This window comes from Mirounga angustirostris, unplaced genomic scaffold, assembly GCF_029215605.1.
Source record: "Mirounga angustirostris isolate CCGP_5_RB_7025 unplaced genomic scaffold, mMirAng1.0.hap1 SCAF_3, whole genome shotgun sequence".
NCBI classification, from domain to species: Eukaryota; Metazoa; Chordata; class Mammalia; order Carnivora; family Phocidae; genus Mirounga; species Mirounga angustirostris.
The window spans coordinates 51,279,301-51,299,456 of record NW_026991711.1 but is presented as its reverse complement, the minus strand read 5'-3'; the positions used below and the strand labels follow the sequence as shown (position 1 = coordinate 51,299,456).

Sequence of the window (20,156 nt, the reverse complement as noted above, 5' to 3'; positions counted from 1 at the left end):
TCCAGAACTAAAGGTAGAGAGGAGGCCACACTGAAGAAAGTACGAAGGGCAGAGATGTGGTCTGGGAGTGAAATGGATTGTGGCTGTCTGTGGTGGGAAAACTGGTGGTGGGGAGAAGGGCAAAAACTAGACTTTCGCACTGGGGAGTCCCTGAATGGGGAGGATGAATCCCCGTAACATTTGCCTTTGAAAGTGAGAGGGGTTGAATTTTTGAGTTCTTACACCCAGTGAGACTTAAAGCCTAGCACCTGGGTGGCTCAGTCGGTTAAGCATCCGCCTTTAGCTCAGGTCGTGATCCCAGGGTCCTGGGATCGAGCTCTGTGTCGGGCTCCCAGCTCAGCGGGAAGCCTGCTTCTCCTTCTCCCTCTGCCCCTCCCCCTGCTTGTGTGGTGTCAAATGGATAAATGGAATCTTAAAAAAAAAAAAAAAAAAAATCAGAGAGGTCAGCTCTGGGAGAGTGCAGAGGGTGTTAAGAAGCCCAGTTCAGACCCTTAAAGAGACAGCACAACAAGCAGCACAAGAACATATAGTGTAGAACTAGCAGTTTGAAAAACACTGACGGCAGACAGAAGGGAGAGTGATTTCCTCATTTCAGAGTGTGGTCTGGAGACACAGCACTCCTCCAGGAACAAAGGAGCTGGCAGGTGCCATTTCCCTCCCCTGCCCCCCACTATAAACAATGGCCACTTGTGGGAACCAGTGAAGCCAACAGTCATTACCTAACTTGCTTACACCAAGCCCCGCTGCAAAACCTCCAACCCTATGCTTCAGTGGATCCCCCTTCTCAATCACACTTGCCTCAGTACCACAGCTGCAGATCCTCTCCCTGAGAAGTCTGGCGCAAACCCTGCCAACACCACATTTCCCAACCTGCACGTTTTGTGAAACCTCAGTTCCTGCAGAGGGCAGGTCTCATTTTGCAACCAGACCGCTGCACACTTTGTTAAAATGCACCCCACCCCCTATTGCAGACCAAACACTGCCCACAATAGGCAAAGAGAATATCTACAGACAACTGGACTGAATGCAAAAGAGGTCAAGCCTCAACAGCAGAGAACACACACACAGACATAGGAAACACTTCCTGAAGCTCCAGGCCCTGGGGAATAGGAGACACTGCACTGCAGGGCACTACAGGACTTCTCTTCATAAAAAGACTTAGTGTTAAAAGCACAAAGTAGCTGACCTTCCGAACACACAGAAAGTCAGACAAAATGAGAAGACAGAAAAACATTTCTCACATGAAAGAACAGAACCAAACCACAGCAAGAGAGCTAAGCAAAATGGATAGAAGTAATATGCCTAATAGAGAATTTAAAGTAATGATCATAAAGATACTCAATGGACTTGAGAAGAGTGGAGAACATCAATGAGACCCTTAACACAGATAAAAAAAGAACCAGAGATCAAGAACACAATACATGCAATTAAAAATACACCTGATGGAGGGCGCCTGGGTGGCTCAGATGGTTAAGCGTCTGCCTTCGGCTCAGGTCATGATCCCAGGGTCCTGGAATAGAGTCCCACATCGGGCTCCTGGCTCAGCGGGGAGCCTGCTTCTCCCTCTGACCCTCTCCCCTCTCATGCTGTTTCTCTCTCGCTTGCTCTCTAAAAAATAAATAAAATCTTAAAAAAAAAAAAAAAATACACCTGATGGAATAAATTGCAGACTAGATGAAGTAGAGGAACAAATTAATGACCCAGAAGACTGTAATAGAGGTAAGCTGAGAAAAGGAGAAGGAAGAAAATTATTCAAATTAAGAAGAGTCTTTTGGGGAACTCAGATTCCATCAAGTGTAATAACATTCACGTTATAGATATCTCAGAAGAAAAAGAAGAGGCGGCAGAAAAGTTGAAGAAATAATAGCTGAAAAATTCCCTAGTCTGGGGAAAGAAACAGATCCAGGAGGTGGAGAGAGCTCCCCAAAAATTCAACCCAAGGAGGTCCACACACCAAGACACATAGTAATTAAAATGGCAAAAAGTAGCAATAAGAAAAAAAAAAAGCAGCAAGAGAAAAGAAAACAGTTACATACCAAGTAAACCATATAGCAGTGGATTTTCAAAAGAAACTTTCCAGGTCAGAAGGGAGTGATATGATATATTCAAAGTGCTGAAAGGGAAAAATCTGTAGCCAAGAATACTCTATCCAACAAGGCTACCATTTAGCATAGAAGGAGAGACAATTTTTCAGTCAAAACCAAAAAAGTTCATGGCCACTAAACCAACCCTACAAGAAGTATTAAAGGAAAGACTCTAAGTGAGAATGTAAAAATATTTTTGTAAAAATCAGTCAAAGGATTCATAAAATAAAAAGATGAATATGACACCATATACTTGAATGTGGAGAGAGAGGAATACAGAACAGTTTCAAATTTAAGTGACCCATAACTTAATACAGACTATGTGCAGATGTTATACACAATCCTAAAAGTAACCACACATCAAAAACCAGTAATAGATATGCAAAGAATAAAGAGAAAGGAATTCCAGTACATTACTAAAGAAAGCCAACAAACCATGACAGAGAGCAAGAGAAGGATCAAACTCTATGAAAACAACCACAAGTAACAAAATGGCAATAAATACATAACTATCAATAATTACTTTGAATATAAATGGACTAAATGCTCCAATCAAAAGACATACGGTGACAAGGCAGATTAAAAAAAACAAGATCCATCAATATGCTGCCTACAAGAGACTCATTTTAGCCCAAGATACCTGCAGAATGTATGTAAGGGTGTGGAGAACCATCTATCATGCAAATGGATGTCAAAAGAAAGCCGGGGTAGCAATACTTGCATCAGACAAAATAGACTTTAATACAAAGACTGTAACAACAGACAAAGAAGGATGCTTTATAATAATAAAGGAGACAATCCAACAGGAATATATAAACAACTGTAAGTATTTATGCACCCAAAAGCATAAAACAATTAATAAAAAACAAAAAGGAAAACAACAACGAAAAACAAAGGTAATACATTAAGTAGGACACTTTATTTATATATTTATTTACTTGAGCGAGAGTGAGAGCGAGCAGAGTGAGAGGGAGCAGACTCCTCGCTGAGCACAGAGCCCGAGACACCCAGGCACTCCATAAGTAGGGCACCTTAATACCCCACTTACATTGATGGATAGATCATCCAAACAGAAAATCAACAAGGAAACAGTGGCTTTGTGTTTTGTTTTGTTTTTAAAGCAAACAGTGGCTTTGAATGACGCACTGGACCAGATGGATTAACACATATTTTTGCAGAACATTCCATCCTAAAAAGAGCAGAATATACATTCTTTTCAAGTGTACACAGAATATTCTCCAGAAGAGATAACATAAAACAAGTCTCAACAAATAGAAAAAGACTGAAGTCACACTATGCATCTTTTCTGAACACAATATCATGAAACCAGAAATCAATCACACGAAAAGAATCTGCGAAGAGGACAAATACATGGAGGTTAGATATCATGCTACTAAACAATGAATGGGTCAACCAAGACATCCCAGAAGACATAAAAAATTACATGGAAACAAATGAAAATGAAAACACAATGGTCCAAAATCTTTGGGATGCAGCAAAAGCTGTTCTAAGAGGGAAGTTTATAGCAATACAGGCCTATCTGAAGAAGCAAGAAATATCTCAAACAACCTAACCATATACCCAAAGAAGCTAGAATAAAAACAAAACCCCAAACCAGCAAAGAAAGGGAATAATAAAGATGAAAACAAAAATAAATGACATAGAAACTAAAAATAACCCAAGAGAATAGATTGAAACCAGGAACTGGTTCTTTGAAAAAGGTCAAGAAAATTGAGAAACCTTTTCATCAGGAAAAAGAAAAGAGAGAGAGAGAGTACCTAAATAAACAAAATCAATAATTAAAGAGGAGAAATAACCAACACCCTTGAAATAAAAACAACTGTAACAGACTACCATGAAAACCTATATGCCAACAAATCAGACAACTTAGGAGAAATGGATAAATTCACAGAAACATATAACCTACCAAAACAAAAGGAGGAAGAACAGAAAATTTGAACAGACTGATTACAAGCAATGAAACTGAATCAGTAATAAAAAAACTCCCCCAAAACATAAGTCCAGGACCAGAAAGCTTCATAGGTGAATTCTACCAAACATTTAAAAAAGAGTTACTACCTATTCTTTTCAAACTATTCCAAAAAATGCAAGAGGAAGTAAAACTTCCAAATCCATTCTGAGGCCAGTATCACTGTAATAACAAAACGAGATAAAGACAGCCCCAAAAAAAGAGAACCACAGACCAGTATCTCTCATGAATATAAATGTAAATGTTCTCAACAAAATATTAGCTAACTGAATCCAACAATACATTAAAAAATCCAACACCACAATCAAGTGGGATTTATTCTCAGAATGAAAGGGTGGTTCAATATTTGGAAAACAATCAACGTGATACGTCACGTCAATAAGAGAAAGGATAAAAAGTATATGATCATTTCAGTAGATGTAGAAAAAGCATTTGATAAAGTATAACATCCATTCATGTAAAAAAATCCCTCTGCAATGAAGATTTAGAGAGAACATACCCCCAAAATAATAAAGGTCTTACACAAAAAATTCACAGCTGACATCATACTCAATAGTGAAAAACTGAGAGCTTTTCCCCTAAGGTCATCAACATGACAAGGATGTCCACTCTCAGCACCTTTTTTTTTTTAAGGTTTTATTTATTTATTTGACAGAGAGAGACACAGCGAGAGAGGGAACACAAGCAGGGGGAGTGGGAGAGGGAGAAGCAGGCTTCCCGCAGAGCAGGGAGCCCGATGCAGGGCTCGGTCCCAGGACCCTGGGATCATGACCTGAGCCAAAGGCAGATGCTTAACAACTGAGCCACCCAGGCGCCCCAGCACTTTTATTCAGCATAGAAGTCCTAGCTACAGCAATTAAACAACATAAAGAAATAAAAGGCATCCAAACTGGGAAGGAAGAGTAAAACTCTTATTTGCAGATAATATACTATATACATATATATATATATATATATGGTATATGTATATACTGTGTGTGTGCATATGTGTGTCTGTATATATATACAGACACACACATAGACTCCACCCAAAAACTGCTGGGACTGATAAATGAAGTCAGTAAAGTAATAGGATACAAAATTATTGTACAGAAATCTGCTGCATTCCTACACACTAATAATGAAGTGGCAGAAAGTGAAATTAAGAAAACAATCCCAATTACAACTGCACCAAAACCAAAAAAATACCTAGAAATAAGCTTAACCAAACAGGTGAAAGACCTGTACTTTGGAAACTATAAAACACCGATGAAAGAAATTCAAGATGACACAAAGAAGTGGAAAGATATTCCATGCTCATGGGTCGGAGAAACAAATACTATTAAAATGTCTATATCCTTTAAAGTAATCTACAGATCAAATACCAACAGCATTTTTCACAGAACTAAAACAAACAATCTTAAAATTGCATGGAACCGCAGAAGACCTCAAACAGCCAAAGCAATCTTGAAAAAGAAAAACAAAATTAGGGGTATCACAATTCCAGATTTCAAGTTATATTATAAAGCGGTAGTAATTAAAACAGTATGATACTGGCATAAAAACAGACACACAGATCAACAGAATAGAAAACCCAGAAATGAACCCACAATTATATGGTCAATCTTCAATGAAGGAGGAATCAATATGCAATGGGAAAAAGACAGTTTCTTCAACAAATGGTATTGGGAAAACTGGACAGCTACATGCACAAAAAAAAAAAGAAAAAGAAAAAAACAGGACCACCTTCTTACACCATATAGAAAAATAAATTCAAGATGGATTAAATGGGGCACTTGGGTGGCATGGCTGGTTAAGCATCCAACTCCTGATCTCAGCTCAGGTTTTGATCTCAGGGTCGTGAGTTCAAACCCTGCGCTGGGCTATATGCTGGGTGTGGAGCCTACTTAAAAATAAGTAAGTAAATAAATAAATAAACAAAACCAAAAACAAACAAAAAAAACAAGAACAAAAAACCCAAAATGGATTAAAACCTAAATATGAGACATGAAATCATAATAATCCTAGAAGAGAGCAAGTAATTTCTTCAACATCAGCCATAGCCACTTCTTTCTAGATACATCTCCTGAGGCAAGGGAAATAAAAGCAAAAATAAAGTAAAAAATTGGGACTTCATCAAAATAAAGATTTTCTGCACAGTGAAGGAAACAATCAACAAAACTAAAAGGCAACCTCCTGAATGGAAGAAGGTATTTGCAAATGACATACCCAATAAAGGGTTAGTAGTATCCAAAATATATAAAGAATGGATACAACTTAGGGTGCCTGGGTGGCTCAGTTAATTAAGCATTTGACTCTTGATTTCGCTCAGGTCACGATCTCAGGGTTGTGAGATTAAGCCCGGCATCGGGCTCCGTGCTCAGAGGGGAGTCTCCTTTTCTGCTTCTTTCCCTCTCCTCCTGTGTGTGCAAATGCTCTCTCTAATATAAATACATGAATCCTTAAAAAAAAAAAAAAGAACTGATACAACTCAACACCCAAAAAACTAAATAATCCATGGGCAGAAGACATGAATAGACATTTCTCCAAAGACACACAGATGGCCAACAAACACATGAAAGGATGCTGAACATCACTGATCATCAGGGAAATGAAAATCAAAACTATAAGGAGAGTGGGGCACCTAGGTGGCTCAGTTGGTTAAGCAGCTGGTTCTTGATTTCAGCCCAGGTAATGATCTCAGGGTCCTGGGATCGAGCTGCATCGGGCTCCCTGCTCATCGGGGAACCTGTTTGAGGATTCTCTCTCCCTCTCCCTCTGCCCCTCCCCCCACTCATATGTGTGCACACACTCTCTAAAATAAATTAATAAATCTTTTTTTTTTTTAAGATTTTATTTATTTGACAGAGAGAGACAGGGAGAGAGGGAACATAAGCAGGGGGAGTGGGATAGGGAGAAGCAGGCTTCCCACTGAGCAGGGAGCCCGATGTGGGGCTTGATCCCAGGACCCTGAGCCGAAGGCAGATGCTTAATGGCTGAGCCACCCAGGTGCCCTAAATCAATAAATCTTAAAAAAAAAAAAGAAACAATAAATAAAACAAAAACCCTACAAGGAGATACCACCTCACACCTGTCAGAATAGCTAAAATAAAAAATACAAGAAATAACAGGTGTTGATGAGGATGTGGAGAAAACGAACTCTTGTGCACTGTTGGTGGGAATGCAAATTGGCGCAGCCACTGTGGAAAACAGTGTGGAGGTTCCTCACAAAATTAAAAACAGAACTGCCCTAGGATCAAATAATCTCACTAGTGGGTATTTACCCCCAAAATACAAATACACTAACTCAAAGGGATAAATGCACCCCTATGTTCACTGCAGCATTATTTACAAGAGCCAAACTATGGAAGCAGCCCAAGTGCTCATTGACAGATAAATGGATAAAGAAGATGTGGTGTATATATAGATAATGAAATATTATTTGGCCATAAGAAAGAATGAAATCTTGCCATTTGCAATGCTTTGGAGGAGCTAGACAGTATTATGTTAAGTGAAATAAGTCAGTCAAAGAAAGACAAATATCGTACGATTTAACTCATATGTGGAATTTAAGAAACACAAAGAAGGAAAGGGAGAGAGAGAGAGAGAAACCAAGAAACAGAATCTTAACTATAGAAAACAAAGTAATGGTCACCAGAGGGGAGGTAGGTGGGGCGATGGGTGAAATAGGATTTGGGGAATAAAGAATATACTTATCATGATGAAAAAAGAGAAAAGAGAAAAAAAAAAAAAAAACAACAGAAGAAGATATAAGCACACACAAAAAACCACAAAACCCCAAAACAAAGCTCAGGCCCCACAGATACTTTTCTCCAACCAGGACTATGTGGTGAACATTAAGGAAGAAAGGCTTCAGAAATCTGGCTCATCTACACATTGGATAATCCCCACTGAGCACAACTGCTCCTTTACTTTTAGAAGTGCTTATTAAGCACCTGTTGCAGTACCAATGTGAGTCAAGGAGCCCTGGAAACCTCACTGTCCCCACAACAGAAGCCTCTATGTCAGCCATTGTCCTTTGCAGGTTCCTTCATGGTCCCTTCGATATTCAGAAGCTCTACTCATCCCTGAACTTTCTAACGAACATCAGTCTGTTAGCTACCTTGTGACAGACCTTAAATCCATTCTCCCTTTCTTCCCTAGTATTAGGGCATTAGCTGGACTTTGGAATCTCTCCTGCAGTCAGGTATGGCCAGCCATGTAAACTAAGTTCAAGTCATGGGTCTCTTGGGTGTTGGCATTAAAACATTGGCTATGTCGGGGCGCCTGGGTGGCTCAGTCGTTAAGCGTCTGCCTTTGGTTCAGGTCATGATCCCAGAGTCCTGAGATCGAGCCCCACATCGGGCTCCCTGCTTGGCGGGAAGCCTGCTTCTCCCTCTCCCACTCCCCCCTGCTTGTGTTCCCTCTCTCGCTGTCTCTCTCTCTGTCAAATAAATAAATAAAATCTTAAAAACAAAACAAAACAAAACAAAACAAAAAACATTGGCTATGTCTTCCAGCACTCTTTTTCCTTTCCAAGGGCAGAAACATGGATATGGCAGTGACCCAGCTTTGACAATTCAACAGACAACATCCTGGAGAATGGTAGAGCAACAAGATGGAAAGAACCTGGAATGGAATACAGATACTTACCTACTCTGAATTACCTTCTATCTCTGCATATTACATGAGAAATACATTTCTGTCTTGAATTTAAAAAAAAAAAAAGTGGAGGGTGGGGATTCTAAAATTTTAAAAGGAAACTTCATTTAGAATGGAGTCAGGAGGCCAGCGGGGAGAGCTTTCACACCCTACCACTCCTCAGTTGCAAACCCAACAGGAAGAGACAAAGGACCCACATTAGTATTCCAGCAGGAGGGAGGCTTTCCTTCTCCACCCCCACCCCAGCAAACAGTCCAGCCAATATGAGACCATCACAACTCAGCCAATGAAAAGCCACTACAGTTCAAGTTCCCAGTTTACTCCAATGGACCTATTTTGTTCATAACAGCCTTCCCAATATCCCCCTTTCCTCTATAAAAGAGCATTTCTCTCTTTTGTTCTCTGGACTTGCCTATGGTTTTGCCATAGTTTGCTTGTCCTGGATTGCAATTCTCTGCTATTCCTGAATAAACCCATTTTTGCTAGTAAAGAACTGGCAGACTGATTGAGAGCATGCACTTGCAGGGGGGAGGGGGTGGAGGAAAGGGAGAGAGAGAATCTTAAGCAGGCTCCATGCCCAGTGCAGAGTCCGATGTGGGGCTCGATCTCACAACCCTGAGATCATGACCTAAGCCAAAATCAAGAGTCCACACTTAACTGACTGAGCCACCCAGGTGCCCCTGGCAACTTTATTTTTAAGGTTAACAAAAACAAATACTATTCTGGAAAATCACCAAATGAAAAAGTAAGCAAAAATACAACACTAAATTGTTCCAGAAACAATGAAATCAAGGAACCTTCATTCAAAGTTCAACAAAGAGACAGAAAACAAAAAGGAACCAAAAAGGTTTTGGTGCTAAAGAATACGACGACTGAATTGAAGAATTCAACAGAGAGGGAGCTTCAACAACAGACTAGATCAAGCAGAAGAAAGAATATGAGAGCTTGAAGATAGATATTGGAAATTAGCTAATCAGAGGAGAAAAAAAGTGAAAAGAATGAAGAAGCCAGGCTATGGAACTTCTGGGACACCATCAATAAAAATAATATATGCATCATTATAGTCTCAGAAGGAAAAGGGAGGGAGAAAGGAGTGGAAAGCTTATATAAAGAAATAATGGCTGGAGGACTTCTGGGAAGGTGGTGGAATGGGAAGATCCTAAGCTCACCTTGTCCCATGCATACAACTGGATAATACCCACATCAGTGTAAATAGCCCAGAAAAATGACCCAAAGACTGGCAGAACAGACTCTCCACAGTTAAATGTAGAGAAGAGGCCACATCAAAGAAGGTAGGAAGGGTGGAGATGCAGTCAGAGCCACAAGACTGTGGAAGGGAGGAATGCTGTGGGCAAGGAGAAGGGAGAGAGACACTCACTTTAGGCACTGGGAACCTGCACTAGGAAGATGAATCCCTGTAACACTGCTTTGAAAACCAGAGGGGACTAATTTTGCAAGTTCTTACAATCAGTGAGCTTAACATCTGGAACTTTAAAAATCATTGGGCTTGGCTGTGGGAGAGCTGGAGGTCAATGGAACCTGAGTCCCCACCCTTAAAGAAACAGCACGACAAATAGCCCTGTGTAGAGAAAAAGCACAGAGGCAGCAGATGGAAAAATGCCTAGAGTGTACAGAAAGGAGATTTACTTACTGGTTTCAGAGTATGTGTTGGAGCACTAGGGATCTTTTGGAGGGGCAGGAATCTTTAGGATACTTTTCCAGGAACAAAGGAGGTGGCAAGTGCCATTTACCTCCCCCATACCCGTAGCCTAGACACATGGACACCTGTAGGAATCAATGCAGTGCTTATACTTTCCACTTGGCTTGCTAACAGTGCATCCCCCTCCTTCTACAGACCTGCCCCCTCCAACCCTGCAGGTCCCTTCCTGTAGCAGACCAGTGCAGACCTTGCTGGCATCGTGCCCCACCACCTCTTTCTCCTGAGGACTGGTCCCCTCCAGCCCTGTGGCAGTTTTCTAAAGTGGCTCCAGGTCCCTTCCCACAAGAGACCTACACAAACCTTGCTAACGCTACGCCCCTGCCCCCTGTATTCTCCTGAAGACTGAGACCCCTCCAAAATGCCCTTGGCCAGGGCCCACCTGAAGCGAAGCCATAAACATGGTAGTGTGCAAGCAGCCCTGATAGGGACCAGCACAATTCCAAAGTGACTTTTGTCCTGGGGTAAGGGGAAGATAACCAGACACACCAGTCCTACTGAAGCCCCAGCAGTGGGCTGGGGACAGACATCGGGTTTGACTACAGGCCCTGCCCATCAATGAAAGCTGCTCAGGCGACAACACAGGGGAAGTGCTCTGCATTTTGCTGCTATTGCATCTCTGGCAAACACCAGGTCTGACTCAAATCAAGGCGGCCCCAGACTGGCCCACTTATATAACACATGAACAAAACTGTGCCCCCAAAAGGCAAAGAGAGCCATTGCAGATGACTGGTCTGAAGGCAAACACTGCTCAGCCATAGCAGTAGGATGCATACAACACACATAAGAGACACCCCCGAAGTGCCACGTGAACAGGGGGACATTGCACAGCAGGGCACTACAGAACCTCTTCTTCATTAAGTCCATTACTTTCAAGAGCAGGAGAGGTAGCTGACTTTCCTAAGACACAGAAACAGAGGAAAAAAAAAAAACAGACACAGAGAGTTAGAGGAAATGAATAGACAGATGAATATATCCCAAATTAAAGGACAAGACAAAATCACAGCAAGAGAGCTAAACAAAACAGATAATACACCTGACAGAGAACTTAAAGTCATCATCATAAAGATAGTCACTGGACTTGAGAAAAGAGTGGCGCACCTCAGTGAGACCCTCAACAAAGAGATAGAAAACATAAAAAAGAACCAAACAGAAATGAAGAACTCAATATATGAAACTAAAAGCACATTAAATGGAATAAATAGTAGACTAGAAGGAGCAGAAGAATGGATCACTGACCTGAAGAACAGATAATGGAAAGCCATCAAGCTGAATTGGAGAGAGAGAAAAAAAAAAATGTAAACAGATTTAGGGAACTTGGTGACATCATCAGTGTTATAACATTCACATTATAGAGATTCTGGAAGGAGAGGAGAGAGAAAAGGGGCAAAAAATTTATTTGAAGAAATAATAGCCAAATTGGGGAAGGAAACAGAAATACAGATCCAAGAGGTGTAGACAGCCCCCAACAAAATCAACCCAAGGAGGTCCACATCAAGACACACAGTAATTAAAATGGCAAAAAGTAGAATTTTAATTTTATGCCATTTGGGTTTACAGAAGATTTCACAAGAATGCTCTATTTTTGGATAGCAGACAAAACCTGTATATATACAATGGAATATTATTTAGCAATGAGAAAGAAGGTCATCTACCATTTGTGACAACATGGTTGGATCTTGAGGGCGTTATGCTAACTGAACTAAGTTAGAAAAAGAAAGGCAAATACGGTATCAATTATACGTGAAGTCTAAATCATCCAAACTCATAGAAACAGAATACTTGTGGTTACTAGGATGTGAGGGAGGCTGGGGAAATGGGGAGATTGGTCAAAGGGTACAAACTTTCAGCAAGATGATTAACAATTTTGGGTATCTAATGTATAGTATGGTAATTATAGTTAACAAAACTGTATTATATACTTTAAACTTGCTAACTGACTAGATCTTAAATGTTCTCACTGTTAAAAAAAAATGGTATTTGTGTGACATGATGGAGGTGCTAGCTAACACTATTGTGATAATCATTTTGCAATAATAAGTGTATCAAATCAACACACTGTATACCTTAAGCTTATACAGTGTGATATGTCAATTATATCTCAATAAAGTGGTAGAAAATTCTTTAGGAAATATTACAAAAGAAAAAAATAAAAATTTCAAAGGAGGCATTGACATCTGTAAAACTTAAATTATACAGGAAGTTCAATGTATTATCATATGTTTTAATATTTAAACCTTTGATGAAATACAAGATACTGGGAAAATATAAATTATCGAAGAAACTACTACTCCTCTACTACCCAAGAATAATAGTTGGAGTGTGTTAAGTTATTGGGTGCTTAGGTGTTCTAGATACCAACTGCATACATGGTGCTGTGTTAATTTGTCTTTTCTAATTTAGTCTTCACAATAAATTAGAAATTGGAACTAGTATTATGCTATTTACAAATGAAAAAATTGAGGCTCAGGTAGATTAGGCAATTTGCCCACAGTCACATAGACAGTAAGCATGAATCTAAAAAGTTATCAAAGGGCGCCTGGGTGGCTCAGACGGTTAAGCGTCTGCCTTTGGCTCAGGTCATGATCCCAGGGTCCTGGGATCGAGCCCCACATTGGGCTCCTGGCTCAATGGGAAGCCTGCTTCTTCCCCTCCCTCTGCCTCTCTCCCTACTCATGCTTTCTCTCTCTCTATCTCTGTGTCTCAAATGAATAAATAAAATCTTTAAAATAAATAAATAAAAAGTTATAAAAAATTAACTCCCCTAGGATTCCAGGACCAGAAGATTGTACTAGTATTTTCTTTTAAACTTTCTAATCCCCTGCCCCCAAATAAATAACGGAAAGTTACTGGAAAGTTACAGGAGGAAAAAAACCATAAAAACAAATGGAAAACCATCTAATTCACTTTATTTAGCATAAATTGGATACCAAAATCTGATATAGGTATCACACATTTAACAAAAATTAAACTATAGACCACTATTTCCCAATCTGTTTTCCACATCAAAGCTATCACTATTGAAATGTACCAAAATCTTTTTCTGATAATAACCCTTGAAAAATCTAGTAATAAAGTATGCTTCCTCAACATAATAAGGATTATCTATCTTAAGCCAATAGTCAATATAATCCTTAATATAAATTTTAAAGACATTTGCACTGAAATCAGAAACAAAACATACATGCCCACTCTCATCACTATACCACTGGGTGTGAAAATCTAATTAAAATAAATAGAACGTGAAATAAAATCAACAGAAAATAGATCACAAAATATTTGCAGGGGAAAAAAATGAAAAGAAAAACAGAACAGAAAGGAACTACTTAAGAAAACTTTGAAAAAAAAACCCAAAACAGGATATACCACCAGACAGCAGAACATTATCATATAAAAGTATAAAATTAAAAATCACAATAATTAAATCTTTACAGTTTTGTCACAAAAACAGAGGCTAATAATGGACCAGAATAGGTAGCGAGAAACAAACTGGCAAATTTAAGAATTAAACCCAAGATTAAAAAAAAGTGTCACTTAGGGACGCCTGGGTGGCTCAGTCGTTAAGTGTCTGCCTTCGGCTCAGGTCATGATCCCAGGGTCCTGGGATCGAGTCCCACATCGGGCTCCTTGCTCAGTGAGGAGCCTGCTTCTCCCTCTCCCTCTGCTGCTCCCCCTGCTTGTGCTCGCTCTCTCTGACAAATAAATAAAAATCTTTAAAAAAAAAAAAAGTGTCACTTAAAAATCTCATCTCATATGATACATCAAAATAATTAGGGATGGATTAAATAGTTATGTGAAAAAGAAGACAGACCACACAAACCAGAGGAAATACAAGTATATATTTTACTTTTGGATGGAAATTATATCAATAAAAAAACAGATCACAAAAGAAAAAGTTGGACTAGTTAAACCTGACAAAATTGTGCACATAAAAAACCATTATAAGCACAGTTAAAAATCAAGTCAGAAATGTGGAAAATCCACCATAACTACAACTAAACAATGGTTAGCATCTGTACTACAAAAGGTGCTTGTAGAAATAAGGAAAGACTAATAGTTTAATAGAAAAATTTGCAAAGACTATTGACAATTTATAGAAGAGTAAACATAAAACAATGATAAATATGTGAAAAAAAATTATACCAGTAAATCAAAGAAAACTAAAATGATATTTTTTGCTGAATTAGAAAATAATTATATGCAACTGATGAATCATTAAATTCAATCTCTGAAACTGATACTATGTTAATTGAATTTAAATAAAAAACTTAAAACAAGAAAATATTTAAAAGCTCAAGAATAATTAATGCTGAGAAGGCCCAATGCGACAGAAACTTTCAGAAACTGATGGGAATATAGATTGGTATGCTCTTTTTGGAAAGTAACTGGGCACTGTGTATCAAGATTTTCAACATGTTCATAACCATTAAACAGGTATTCCATTTCTAGAAATAGTCAGAAATGTGTACAGAGTGATATATCAATATAATAGACAAAATGTTATAAAATCCGAAAGTGCTGAAATAACCTAAATGCCCAACAGAAAGGGAATGGCTGGGTAAAATCAAAGTACATCTAAATGATTAAATTTTATATAGCAATTAAAAATAACATTTACAAAATTTTAAGAAGTACAAAAATATTAATATAATGCTAAACAGATGGGAGGAAAAGATGGCGGAGGAGTAGGGGACCCTATTCCAACCAGTCCCCTGAATTGAGCTGTGTATCTACCGGAGCACCCACGTCTGAACACCCACGAAATCAGTCTGAGATGTAAGAAAATATATCTGGATCTCTACAAACAGAATATGGCAAGCAGTTGGTGTCAAGGTACGAAGTGGGGAGGTGTGATTCCGTGGGCATATATCGGAGGATAAATGAAAGGGGGAGGGAGCCGAGCCATTGGGATACTACACCACCAGTGAGCGATGGCCTCCCGCACTGGGGACCGGGCACAGGCTCGCAGATGGGTAGCGACGGCGAAAGGACTTTAGGGCAGCCCCCCAGACTGAAACCAGAGCAGCTGGGCCATGTGTGTGAACTGGGGATGGCTGGCGGTTTTATAAGCACAAAGGGCAAAAATGTGCCCCGACCTGGAGGCAAGGACTGGGAGCGCTGCTGAGGGGCACATAACCCAGGACGCTGCAGTTTTTTAGCAGCACAGAGAGAAACGGAGAGGGTGTAGACTGGAGAGCTCAATAAAGAACAGACTGCGATCTCTCTGCTCTGAGGCAGAGGGTTGGAAGCGGTCTCTTCTGCTCTGACTCTCGGAAGAGACGCGGAAAGCCTCCAGGGAAAGCCACAAGAGAACAAAAGCCCCCCAAAACCGATTTTCACTGAGCCCATCCCCCCGCAAAGGGAACAGGGCAATTCTGCCCAAACAGGGTTGCCTGAGTAACAGTGCAACAGGCCCCCCCTCCTCCAGAAGGCTGGGAGAACAAGAGGCCAACAACCCTAAGGTTCCTATGAACAGGTGCATCTTGCTTGGGTTGTGGTCAGTAATTTGGACACTGTACATTCCCTCAACCACCCCTCAACAGAATGACTAGGAGGAGGAACCCCCAAAACAGGAAAGACTCAGAGACTGTGATTTCTGCCACAGATTTATAAATGGATACAGATATAACCAAGATGCCGGAAATGGACTTCAGGGTAACAGTTATGAAGACGATGGCTAGAATGGAGAAATTGATTAATGGCAGAAATGAAAGCAGAACTTAAAAATGCTATCAGTGAGATCCAATCTAATCTAGATACTCTAACAGCTAGGGTAAACAAGGCAGAAGAACGAATTAGTGATCCAGAAGACAAACTGACAGAAAAGAAGGAAAAAAGGAGGCCTGGGAGAAACAGCTTAAAATCCATGAAAACAGAATTAGAGAAATAGGGGCGCCTGGGTGGCTCAGTTGGTTAAGTGACTGCCTTCGGCTCAGGTCATGATCCTGGAGTCCCGGGATCGAGTCCCGCATCAGGCTCCCTGCTCGGCGGGGAGTCTGCTTCCCCCTCTGACCCTCTTCCCTCTCGTGCTCTCTGTCTCTCATTCTCTCTCTCTCAAATAAATAAATAAAATCTTAAAAAAAAAAAAAAGAATTAGAGAAATAAGTGATGCCATGAAACGTTCCAATGTCAGAATTATTTGGATCCCCAGGGGAGTGGAGAGAGAGATAGGAAGAGATGATATAGTTGAGCAAATCGTAGCTGAGAACTTCCCTAATCTAGGGAATGAAACAAGCATTCGCGTCCTAGAGGCAGAGAGGACCCCTCTCAAGATCAAGGAAAACAGACCAACGCCCTGGCATGTAATAGTAAAACTCGCAAATCTTAGAACCAAGGAAACCATCTTAAGGGCAGGTAGGGGGAAGAGATTCCTTAGGTACAGAGGGAGGAACATCAGAATAACATCAGACCTATCCACAGAGACCTGGTAAGCCAGAAAGGGCTGGCAAGACATATTCAGGGTACTAATTGAGAAGAACATGCAGCCAAGAATACTTTATCCAGCAAAGCTGTTATTCAGAATGGATGGAGAGATGCAGAGCTTCCAAGACCGGCAGAAACTGAAAGAATGTGTGACCGCTAAGCCAGCCCTGCAAGAAATATTAAGGGGGTTTCTTTTTTTATTTTTATTTTTTAAAGATTTTATTTATTTATTTGAGAGAGAGAATGAGAGAGAGAGAGAGAGCACATGAGAGGGGGGAGGGTCAGAGGGAGAAGCAGACTCCCTACTGAGCAGGGAGCCCGATGTGGGACTCGATCCCGGGACTCCAGGATCATGACCTGAGCCAAAGGCAGTCGCTTAACCAACTGAGCCACCCAGGTGCCCTTAAGGGGGTTTCTATTAAAGGAAAAAAGACCCCAAGAGTGATACAGAATAGAAATTTAGAGAGACAATCTATAGAAACAAGGACTTCACAGGCAACATGATGACAATACATATCTTGCAATAATCACTCTAAACATGAACAGCCTAAATGCCCTCATAAAACGGCACAGGGTTGCAGACTGGATAAAAAGACAGGACCTATCCATATGCTGCCTATAAGAGACTCATTTTGAACCTAAAGATATATCCAGACTGGAAGTGAAGGGATGGAGATCCATCTTCCATGCCAATGGACCTCAAAAGAAAGCTGGGGTAGCAATTCTTACATCAGACAAATTAGATTTTAAGCTAAAGACTGTAGTTAGAGACACAGAAGGACACTGTATCATTCTTAAAGGGTCTATCCAACAAGAAGATCTAACAATTGTAAATATCTACGCCCCCAACATGAGAGCAGCCAAATACATAAGCCAACTGTTAACCAAAATAGGCATATTGACAATAATACATTAATTGTAGGAGACCTCAATACTCCACTCTCAGCAACAGACAGATCATCCAAGTAGAAAATCAACAAAGAAACAAAAGCTTTGAATGACACACTGGACCAAATGGACCTCATAGACATATACAGAACATTCCACCCTAAAACAACAGAATACTCATTCTTCTCAAGTGCACATGGAACTTTCTCCAGAATAGAACACATACTGGGTCACAAATCAGGTCTCAACCGATACCAAAAGACTGAGATTATTCCCTGCATATTCTCAGACCATAATGCTTTAAAACTGGAACTTAATCACAAAAAAAAATTTGGAAAAATTCAAACACTTGGAAGCTAAAGACCACTCTGCTCAAGAATGTTTGGGTCAACCAGGAAATCAAAGAAGAACTTAAACAATTCATGGAAACCAATGAGAACAAAAACACATCGGTCCAAAACCTATGGGATATTGCAAAGGCGGTCCTAAGGGGAAAATACATAGCCATCCAAGCCTCACTCAAAAAAATAGAAAAATTCCGAATTCACCAAGCAACTTTACACCTTAAAGAACTGGAGAAAAAGCAACAAACAATGCCTAAGCCATGCATTAGAAGAGAAATAATTAAGATTAGAGCAGAGATCAATGAATTAGAAACCAGAAACACAGTAGCTGAGATCAACAAAACTAAAAGCTGGTTCTCTGAAGGAATTAATAAGACCGATAAACCACTGGCCAGACTTATCCAAAACAAAAGAGAAAGGACCCAAATTAATAAAATTATGAATGAAAGGGGAGAGATCACAACTAACACCAAGGAAATAGAAACAATTACTAGAAATTATTATCAACAACTATATGCCAATAAATTAAGCAACGCGGAAGAAACGGATGCCTTCCTGGAAACCTATAAACTACCAAGACTGAAACAGGAAGAAACCTGAATAGGCCAGTAATCAGAAACGAGATTGAAGCAGTGATCAAAAACCTCCCAAAAAAACAAGAGTCCAGGGCCTGATGGATTCCCTGGAGAATTCTACTGAACATTCAAAGAAGAAATAATACCTATTCTCCTGAAGCTGTTTCAAAAAACAGAAGCAGAAGGAAAACTTCCAGACTCATTCTATGAGGCCAACATTACCTTAATCCCCAAACCAGGCAAAGACCCCATCAAAAAGGAGAATTTCAGACTGATATCCCTGATGAACGTGGATTCCAAAATTCTCAACAAAATCCTAGCTAATAGGATCCAACAATACATTAAAAGGATCATCCACCACAACCAAGTGGGATTTATCCCCAGGATGCAAGGGTGGTTCAACATTTGCAAATTAATCAATGTACTAGAACACATTAATAAGAGGAGAGAGAAGAACCATATGGTCCACTCAATTAATGCAGAAAAAGTATTTGACAAAATACAGCATCCTTTCTTTTTTTTTTTTTTAAAGATTTTATTTATTTATTTGAGAGAGAGAATGAGACAGAGAGAGAGAGCATGAGAGGGGGGGAGGATCAGAGGGAGAAGCAGACTCCCTGCTGAGCAGGGAGTCCGATGCAGGACTCGATCCCGGGACTCCAGGATCATGACCTGAGCCGAAGGCAGTCGCTTAACCAACTGAGCCACCCAGGCGCCCCCAGCATCCTTTCTTGATTAAAACTCTTCAGAGTATAGGGATAGAGGGAACATTCCTCAATTTCATAAAATCCATCTATGAAAAACCCACACTGAATATCATCCTCAATGGGGAAAGCTGAGAGCCTTTCCCTTAAGATCAGGAACACAACAAGGATGCCCACTCTCTCCACTATTGTTCAACATAGTACTGGAAGTCCTAGCAACAGCAATCAGACAACAAAAAGAAATAAAAGGTATTCAAATTGGCAAAGAAGTCAAACTCCCTCTCTTCACAGATGATACTTTTTGTGGAAAATCCGAAAGACTCCACCCCCAAATTACTAGAACTCATACAGCAATTCAATAACGTGGCAGGATACAAAAATCAATGCACAGAAATCGACTGCTTTCTTATACACTAACAATGCAACTGGAGAAAGAGAAATTAGAGAATCGATTCCATTTATAATAGCACCAAAACCCGTAAGATACCTTGGAATAAACCTAACCAAAGAGGTAAAGGAACTACATTCTAGGAACTACAGAACACTCATGAAAGAAATTGAAGGAGACACAAAAAGATGGAAAAACATTCCATGCTCATGGATCGGAAAAATAAACATTGTCAAAATGTCTATGCTGGGGCGCCTGGGTGGCTCAATTGGTTAAGCGACTGCCTTCAGCTCAGGTCATGATCCTGGAGTCCCAGGATTGAGTCCCGCATCGGGCTCCCTGCTCGGCGGGGAGTCTGCTTCTCCCTATGACCCTCCTCCCTCTCATGCTCTCTGTCTTTCA

General features: G+C 40.2%; 1 protein-coding gene across 4 annotated transcripts in view; it reads right to left on the bottom strand.

Moving 5' to 3' along the window:
• Positions 1-20,156, bottom strand: part of WBP4 (WW domain binding protein 4) — a 63,569-nt gene that overhangs the window by 17,736 nt on the left and 25,677 nt on the right. The window contains exon 10 of one of the 4 annotated variants that reach the window (XR_010409987.1): positions 10,367-10,500. The exons of 1 other annotated variant lie outside the window; for it this stretch is intronic. Coding sequence is in view for 1 of the 3 variants with exons in the window: in XM_064586033.1 (XP_064442103.1) it covers positions 11,305-11,701 (397 nt within the window). In the remaining 2 variants the exon portion in view is untranslated. Of the gene's footprint in view, positions 1-1,439; positions 1,609-10,366; positions 10,501-10,845; positions 11,702-20,156 lie in introns of those variants that run through there. 2 more of the 4 variants (XR_010409986.1, XM_064586033.1) reach the window with 2 other exon arrangements.